This window comes from Oncorhynchus masou, chromosome 11, assembly GCF_036934945.1.
Source record: "Oncorhynchus masou masou isolate Uvic2021 chromosome 11, UVic_Omas_1.1, whole genome shotgun sequence".
Lineage (NCBI taxonomy): Eukaryota > Metazoa > Chordata > Actinopteri > Salmoniformes > Salmonidae > Oncorhynchus > Oncorhynchus masou.
In genome coordinates, this window is record NC_088222.1 from 59,759,657 (window position 1) to 59,768,850 (window position 9,194).

The 9,194-nt window shown below is 43.5% G+C and overlaps 1 protein-coding gene across 1 annotated transcript; it reads right to left on the bottom strand.

Moving 5' to 3' along the window:
• Positions 1 to 4,285: 4,285 nt before the first annotated feature.
• Positions 4,286 to 8,911, bottom strand: LOC135548910 (creatine kinase M-type-like). The gene is made up of 8 exons (XM_064978984.1): positions 8,804 to 8,911; positions 6,920 to 7,126; positions 6,362 to 6,516; positions 6,060 to 6,192; positions 5,651 to 5,822; positions 5,398 to 5,521; positions 5,082 to 5,271; positions 4,286 to 4,785 (listed from the first exon to the last, which is right to left on the bottom strand). The coding sequence occupies exons 2-8, from the start codon at positions 7,110 to 7,112 to the stop codon at positions 4,607 to 4,609; spliced, it is 1,146 nt and encodes a 381-aa protein (XP_064835056.1). The 5' UTR covers positions 7,113 to 7,126; positions 8,804 to 8,911; the 3' UTR covers positions 4,286 to 4,606.
• Between the last annotated feature and the right edge of the window lie 283 nt (positions 8,912 to 9,194).

Consider the following 9,194-nt stretch of genomic DNA (forward strand, 5'->3'; position numbering starts at 1 on the left):
AAGCGGAGCGGGAGTCCCCGGTGCACAACTGAGCAAGAGGACAAGTACATTAGAGTGTCTAGTTTTAGAAACAGACTCCTCACAAGTTCTCAACTGGCAGCTTCATGAAATGGTACCCGCAAAACACCAGTCTCAATATCAGCAGTGACGAGGCGACTGCAGGACAAATGACGAGTTGGGATTTTACCTGAAGACCAGACAAGAATGAAGTAACAGTCCTTGGGATCAGATCAGATCTGTTCATCAGAGCCACAACAAACTCTGAAGGTCTTTGCCTCAGTTTAAATACCAGGCAGACACACAGCCATATTCTGGCCATTTTAGTTTCTGCACGATTAGCAGTCCGGTTTGGTATGCCCCATGACAGGATCCCTTATAGGAGAACAATACTAGTCCTACAGAACGCAGACATATAATGAATCTTCCCTCCTCCTCAAACCTCACCCCTCCCCTAGCGTCACCCCTCCTCCTCAACCTTTACCCCTTCTCTAGTCAAGTTTCAACCTGTTTCTTGGCCCAAGCAAGTCTCTACTTCTTACTAGTGTCCTTTAGTAGTGGTTTCTTTGCAGCAATTCAACCATGAAGGCTTGATTCACGCAGTCTCCTCTGAACAGTTGTTGTTGATATGTGTCTATTACTTGAACTCTGTGGGCTGAAATTTCTGAGGCTGGTGACTAATGAACTTATCCTCTGCAGCAGAGGTAACTCTGGGTCTTCCTTTCCTGTGGCGGTTCTCATGAGCGCCAGTTTCATCATAGCGCTTGATGGTTTTTGCGACTGCACTTGAAGAAACTTTCAGAGTACTTAAACTTTTCAGAATTGACATGTCTTAAAGGAATGATGGACTGCCATTTCTCTTTGCTTATTTGAGTTGTTCTTGCCATAATATGGACTTGTTCTTTTACCAAATAGGGCTTCCTTCTTTATACCAACCCTACCTTGTCACAACACAACTGATTGGCTCAAATGCATTAATAAGGAAATTACACAAATTAACTTTTAACAATGCACACCTGTTAATTGGAATGCATCCCAGGTGACTAACTCATGAAGCTGGTTGAGAGAATGCCAAGAGTGTGCAAAGCTGTCATCAAGGCAAAGGGTGGCTAATTTGAAGAATCTCAAATATAAAATATATTTGGATTTGTTTAACTCTTTTTTTGGTTACTACATGATTCCATATGTGTTATTTCATAGTTTTGATGTCTTCACTATTATTCTACAATGTAGAAAATAGTAAAAATAAAGAAAAATCCTTGAATGAGTAGGTGTGTCCAAACTTTTGACTGGTACTGTATGTCCCCAGAATTATCATATAGTCCCAAAAGTTGACTCAAGTTTGCCAAAAAGCACCTGAAAGTAACTGGATGATTATCAAGACTCCTAGAAGAATGTTCTATGGACAGATGATTCACAAGTATACCTTTTTGGATGACATGGGTCCCATTGTGCCTGGCGAAAACCAAACTCCAGCTCCAGTTTCAACTGTTCTGCCTTATTATTATTCGACCATGCTGGTCATTTATGAACATTTGAACATCTTGGCCATGTTCTGTTATAATCTCTACCCGGCACAGCCAGAAGAGGACTGGCCACCCCACATAGCCTGGTTCCTCTCTAGGTTTCTTCCTAGGTTTTGGCCTTTCTAGGGAGTTTTTCATAACCACCGTGCTTCTACACCTGCATTGCTTGCTGTTTGGGGTTTTAGGCTGGGTTTCTGTACAGCACTTTGAGATATCAGCTGATGTATGAAGGGCTATATAAATACATGTGATTTGATTTGATTTGATTTACAGGAAGTGTTTGGTTGGAGTCATTGCAGCTAAATGTGGCACAACCAGTTATTGAGTGTAACTGGGCAGTTACTGGAATTGGGTGTTACGTAACTTTGTTAGTTAAATACATAAAATAAGTATACATTTTTCTTTTTGTAAACTCAGGTTCCCTTTATCTAATATTAGGTTTGGTTGAAGATCTGATGAAAGTCACTATCAAAACATTTGCAAAAATAGAGAAAATCAGAAAATCAGAAAGGAGCAAATACTTTTTCCACTGTGTGTTATTTTAATTCACCAAATAATAATAATAATGAATGGTATTTACACGGAACAAAAAGATAAACGCAACATGCAACTATTTCTAAGGTTTTACTCATTTACAGTTCATATAAGGAAATCAGTCAATTTAAATGAATTCATTAGGCCTTAATCTATGGATTTCAATGTACTGGGAACACATATGCATCAATTGGTTACAGATATCTTTTTTTTTAAACGGTAGGGGCATGGATCAGAAAACCAGTCAGTATCTGGTGTGACCATTTGCCTCAAGCAGCGTGACACATCTTCTTTGAATAGAGTTGATCTGGCTGTTGATTGTGTGGAATGTTGTCCCACTCCTCTTCAATGGCTGTGTAAAGTTGCTGGATATTGGCAGGAGCTAGAACACGCTGTCCTACACGTCGATCCAGAGCATCCCAATCATGCTCAATGGCTGAAATGTCTGGTGTTTATTCAGGCCATGGAAGAACTGGGACATTTTCAGCTTCCAGGAATTATGTACAGATCCTTGTGATATGGGGCCGTGCATTATCATGCTGAAACATGAGGTAATGGTGGAGGATGAATGACACGACAATGGGCATCAGAATCTCGTCATGGTATCTCTGTGCATTGAAATTGCCATCGATAAAATGCAATTGTGTTCGTTGTCCTTAGCTGATGCCTGCCTATACCCCACTGACACCTCTGTTCACAACGTTGACTTCAGCAAACCACTCACCCCACACCATACATGCTGTCTGCCATCTGCCCGGTACAGTTGAAACCGGGATTCTTCAGTGAAGAGCTGACTTCTCCAGTGGCCATCGAAGGTGAGCACTTGCCAACTGAAGTCGGTTACGACGCTGAACTGCAGTCAGGTCAAGACTATTGAAGAGGATGACAAGCACGCAGATGAGCGTCCCTGAGACATTTTCTGACAGTTTGTGCAGAAATTCTTCAGTTGTGCAAATTCAGCTGTCCGGGTGGCTGGTCTCAGATGATCCCACATGTGAAGAAGCAGTGTGTGGAGGTCCTTGGCTGGTGAGGTTACACGTGGGCGGCGGTTGTGAGGCCGTTTAGACGTACTGCCAAATTCTCTAAAGTGACATTGGAGGCATCTTATGGTAGAGAAATTAACATTACATTCTCTGGCAACAGCTCTGGTGGACATTCCATGGTAATTGCATGCTCCCTCAACTTGAGACATCTGTGGCATTGTGTTGTGTAACAAAACTGCACATTTTAGAGTGGCCTTTTATTTTCCACCTGTGTAAGGATCATGCTGTTTCATCAGCTGCTTGATATGCCACACCTGTCAGGTGGATAGATTATCTTGGCAAAGGAGAAATGCTCGCGAATAGGAATGTAAACAAATGTGTGCCTATGGAACATTTCTGGGATATTTTATTTCAGCTCATGAAACATGGGACCAACATTTTACATGTTGCGTTTATATTTTTGTTCAGTATATTTAGCGCTTTCAATGTCTCAAAGTCGCTTTAACTACTGATGTTCTTATAAACACGCCTCCAATACTTCTGCTGAAGGCCCTGACATGCTGTGTGACCTTTCATGAATTTTCAGGAAAGTTGTCACATTGCATAAACATAAGAAACAAACATTCCTGGAACTTTAAAACCCTAATGTTCATGGAAATATAAATTATCCAGGGAAATGTACAAATATGAATGGCTACCCATTGTTTACAGTTTATGTTGTTGTTAAGTGATACATATTTAACATCACTTGTTTGTTGCTGTTGCTCTTACTGCTGATAATTACTCATGTTCATGCTTTATTGTTGGACAGTTAGGCTTGTTAATAGCATATTTGTCTACTAGCCAGCTAATACACAACCACCACACAATTTTGTTTCAATGTTAATTCCAATTTGTGGGCCTCAACCTGCATTGCTACTTTGTACCAACACATTGAAAACCCTGCCAGTGTGTTAAAAGGTAGTCACCATTAGAGTTAAGACATTTCTGAGGGATTACAATTTTTTGTTACACCAGAGTAGAGGGAATCCAACAATACCCAACAGCGTTGGCCAATGTTAACTTAATTTGCAACTATTTACAGAATATCTGTGAAATTGAAAGTGTACAATTAACTCTGTGTACTGTGGGACCATATAAACACTTTTTTTATTGTTAAATTGAACAATATTAGACTTGTTTTAACATTTACAGTGACTTATCACGAGTGTATGACCAAGAAAGACCAAGCTATGTTGACATCCGTTTTGGTTCATGGGGCCAGGTTTATTGAATCACAATTGAAATGGTAACTTTTTAGAACCAAAGGTCAAATTAAGGTGACGCCACATCTGTCAGGCAAGCCGACTGTAGTGGAAACTGATCCCCAGATGTTACTGACTGAACAGGAGAGAAGTGGAAAAAAACATCTGAAGGAAGAAAAGGAAGAAAAAGGCTGAAGAAAAAGATGTGAGCAGCAGTCAAGAGTCTCGACCATCAGTTTCCTCTGCGCGGTAGTTGGTTGGCTCGATTTCACATGACTTGACAATAGAAAAACAAAAGATGAATAGCGACGTCAACAACTCTTTACTTCTGGGCGGGGATCATGCCGTCGATGGCCTCTCCCTTCTCCAGCTTCTTCTCCATCTCCACCATGAGCTTGACACCATCCACCACCATCTGGACCTGATCCACCTCAGAGGAGCCCAGACGGTCAGCGTTGGAGATGTCGAACACTCCACCCACGGAGGCGGTGTCCACGCCACCTGGAGAGAGCAAGGAAAATGGGGAGAGAGGCGAGTGTAAGTGTTTGTGTCAGACCATCGCTGCATCACTACTGATACTATAAATTATCCAGATGTCAACAAAATACAGACTCAATGAATAGATGTCTTAACAGCTGAGGGACATGGCTATTTCATAATAGCTTTCGCTCATGCTAATCTCTGTTCCTTTTACTTGTTTTGTTGTGAAAGGGAAGACAGCTGTGATCTGTGACGAATTAGAGTTGAATATATCAGCAGCTGTTCTGGATGTGTTTTTTTGTTGTGCGTGTGTGTACCTGTGCCGCGCTTCTGCAGACGCAGCCTGCCCAGGATCTCCTCGAACTTGGCGTGTGTGCTCAGCTTGGGCAGCTTGACGTGCACTCCACCACGCAGGCCGGTTCCCAGGTTGGATGGGCAGGTCAGCACATAGCCGAGATGCTCGTTCCACATGAAGCCATGGTTGTGCTTTTTGAAAGTCTCCTCAATCTGTCAGGTAAGAAAAACAACCCTATATCAACATTGTTGTCTTTGTGTCTCTGCGGTTTCATGTATTTCCATTGTTTTAGGGGTGTTTTTGGGCCATATCAAAATGGTTTGAGTACAAGAACGTACCCTTTTCAGACCAACGCAGAAGCGTCTGAAGACCTCCTTCATGTTGCCGCCCTTCTCCATGGAGATGACACGCAGGTGATCCTCCTCATTCACCCAGACCAAGAAGCTTTTGGCATCGTTGTGCCTTCAGAAAGGAGGGACAGGGTTTCACATGACGCATCACCACGATACATTGTGGGATGTTCTGCACAATACACCATCTGGTTCCACAAACAGTATTGTTTTGGTGTGGGCCTGTGCTCGGGTTACTCACCAGATTCCTCTTGCGTCGGGCCAGTCACGGGCCATACCAGCGCCCAGCAGCAGGGGGGAGACGGGCTTATCAAACAAGAAGTGGTCGGCGATCAGCTGCTCCTGCTCGGCATCGGTCATCTTATTCAGGGGGTAGTACTTTCCCTTGAACTCACCATCCAGGGTGTCCAGGGCTGGAGAAACAGAAAAACCCTCAGTTTCCCCTCTCTTAACATGGTATCTCCTGCATGGAGTTATTTGACACCATGCACAAGTCATTGCAACTAAGGATTCACTTTTGACCTCCATTTCCAATTAATTAAGATTTCGGATCTCAATTTCCGATAAATACCCTTTTGTTAGTTTTACTGCCTAGCTTCATGAACAATCCTATGGATGCATATGTAGCTATTGATAGCTGGGTGGCTCACCCTCGACAGACAGTCTCTCCACTGCTCTGCGCTCGCCACGGCTGTTGTGGGGGGGCAGGGTGTATCCCTTGATGCTGCGGCCGGTACGCACACGGCTGGACAGGACGTAGTTGGGGTCCAGGTCATCACCTCCCTACACAGAAACAAGGTCACAACTGAGTTTTAGACCTGAACATTTCAACAAGTCTGTGATTCCTAACCTCCTATGTGCTGCAGAGATACCTTTTGCCATCTTTCCATTCTACACTTAATCGAGAATGAAACCAAGAAAACATGTCCAACAAATGTATACAAAGCCCTACCTTCAGGTTCTCGAAGTTCAGGTCGGTCTTGTGCTTGTCTGTGGGCTTGTATCCACTATGACGGTCTGAGATGATGGGGTCCAACAGATCCTTGAAGACCTCGTAGGACTCCTCATCACCAGCCACGCAGCCAACGGTCATGATGAAGGGGTGACCTGAAGACAGAGAGGGAAGTGGCTGTAAGAAGCCAGCAGGTCTACAAGAGTACAAACATTAATATACCACTCTGTGGTGTATGCTGCATATTGAATACATGTGAAATGTATGCTGAATATTGAATAAGGTAACCTGCAACTCTAGTATCATGTATGGTTGTGGTATTAGTATGTCTTGACTGTAAATGGGATATAAGCATCTGCTAAATAGCATGTATTATTTTTATATGTTTTAATTGCAATGGTATCACGATCGATTGATTCTTAGAGCGCTAACTTGGTTGTGCAGACTGTTGTAGGGTTTTGATCCCTGCTCAGCTGTTTCTTTGACAGGGGTGTATTGTGTGTTTGCGGCGGTTAGTGACTATCCTCCGGGGGTGTGTGGGAAATGTATGTCACTCACCAGGGTTGTCGACACCGGTCTGGATGACGTCATCCAGGGTGAAGCCGGAGGAGGTCTGCTTGTCCCTCAGCTTGGCGTACATGTCCTTGGTCAGCACCTTGGCCATGTGGTTGTTGTGCTTGGTGAGGTCAGGGTACTCCTCCTCAACTTTAAAGTTGAGTTTGAAGTTGTTGTGGGTGTTACCGAAAGGCATGATTGTGTTTAACACTGCAGGGGAGAAAGAAAATAGGACATCTTTAGATCTTTAATGTCTACTTGCACAGAAAACAACCCACAAAACGTAATATTAACCTATCTGAAATGAAGTTCCCTGACCCTGACAGTGGAGTCTATAAGGAGTGCTCTGTCTCAGGCCCAGCGAAACTTACTTTAAAAGACGTTTCATGTACAAGACGGCCAACGTTTAAAAGTGCAAAAACTCTTATTGGTGTGTATACCCCATATCCTAGTTACAAACGTCAGTCAATGTCCCCGTCCACTGTGTCATGATTCTGTTTGGAATAGATAAGCGGGAGAAGCACGTTTGTTGGGATATATTTAAACACCCTCACCCCAACCTCTAACATTCCACCCCTAACCTATATTACCTTCCTCCCTTATGTATGGAACATATTTCCACACCGTCCACTCACGCAAAAAGCCCCCTCCCCTCACAGTATAGCCCCAAACCCTACAGTGCGATCACTCAACACGTTGGGTCCTATCCATCAGAGAGACCAACTGGCTGTCGTGCCATTACCCTTTCCAGCCCCTCTTCTTTTTTATAGTTCTTAACACAAGGGTCAATTGATTTTAAAGACCAACTCATTAATTGAATTGTATTCACTATACTTGATAGGTCATTTACCAATTCACAAATTGTATTTCTTTCTTCTTCTTTTTTTTACTTTTACCCCATTTTCGTGATATCCAATTGGTAGTTACAGTCTTGTCACATCGCTGCAACTCCCATACGGACTCAGGAGAGGTGAAGGTCGAGAGCCATGCATCCCCCGAAACACGACCCTGCCAAGCTGCACTGCTCCTTGACACACTGGTCGCTTCACCCAGAAGCCAGCAGCACCAATGTGTCAGAGGAAACACCGTACAACTGGCAACCGAAGTCAGCTTGCAGGCACCCGGCATGTCACGAGGAGTCGTTAGAGCGCGATGGGACAAGGACATCCTGGTCGGCCAAACCCTCCCCTATAACCCGGACGATGCTGGGACATCTGGCCGTAAGTATTGACACAGTTGTTGCATGTCCAAAGGCAATTAAAAGGATGTGACTGTTACAGTAACTGTCTGAAAGCAACTGCTAGACATTCAAGCTAATTTTATTTTTTTATTTTACGCCTGTTCCAGAGATGTTTAGACGCCTCATACTGTATCGGATTGTGAGACACTTACTTGTTTACCTCAGTATCCTCAGTATTCTCCACACTAGAGAACCATTTGCTGAAACAAACCTTATAAAACTTTGCAACAGTTCACAACTTCACAACTTCATTGTTTCAAAACGAATCGGTCTTTGTCAAACGAGCCAAGAGAATCAGACTCCTACTAAAATATGCTGTCAAATATTCTACTGATCTGAAACCTTTCCAGAATGCCCCATATGTACATTTACATTATTGATTTTGCATCATTAAGCCTATTCATTTTTTAAGTAGGATGACAATTAAAAGACAAAAGAAAGACAAAAGAAAAGTAGTTACATGTGCAGGAGAGGTAAAGCACTTCCCCCCAAAAATGATTTAGCTAACTTTAAAATGACATGTTGTAAACCTATTCTCCCCCCCAAAAATGTTTTGCTCAGAAGCTTTTCCAAGTCCAACTAATCAAAACCACCAACCTGGCCTCCCAAAGCTTTAGCTATTCATACAAAGCACAACATTGAGTTACCTGCACACCAGACAAGAAAAAAAGTAACAGTCCTTGGGATCAGATCCTGTTCACCAGAGCCAAAATATAGAGGTCACCCAACTCTGAAGGTCCTTGCCCTCAGCTTATATACCGGGCAGACACGCAGCCATTGGCTGCCCATTTTACTGCATTCCGGTCTCTCATTGGCCCAAGCCGGTCTCTGATACACAGTTTATTTTACGGAAGGACTGGATTTACATCTTAGTCATCCAAGACGAGGCTGCAGCTGCACACTCACCCTCTGAGCCCCTCCCACCCCTCCCCTGTCCCCATAGTGCCTGTGCCCCTGTCCCCCTGCCATAGTGCCTGTGGAGGGGATCTAGTGTTTTTGGGATTCCATCCGAGATTTCTGCAGTTGACTCCCATCTCC

Coding starts and splice junctions, on each gene's coding strand:
- LOC135548910 (XM_064978984.1), bottom strand. CDS start 7,112: ATGCCTTTCGGTAACACCCACAACAACTTCAAACTCAACTTTAAAGTT. Junction 6,517..6,919: donor GACCGGTGTCGACAACCCTG/GTGAGTGACATA, acceptor CTCTGTCTTCAG/GTCACCCCTTCATCATGACC. Junction 5,522..5,650: donor CCCGACGCAAGAGGAATCTG/GTGAGTAACCCG, acceptor TCCTTTCTGAAG/GCACAACGATGCCAAAAGCT.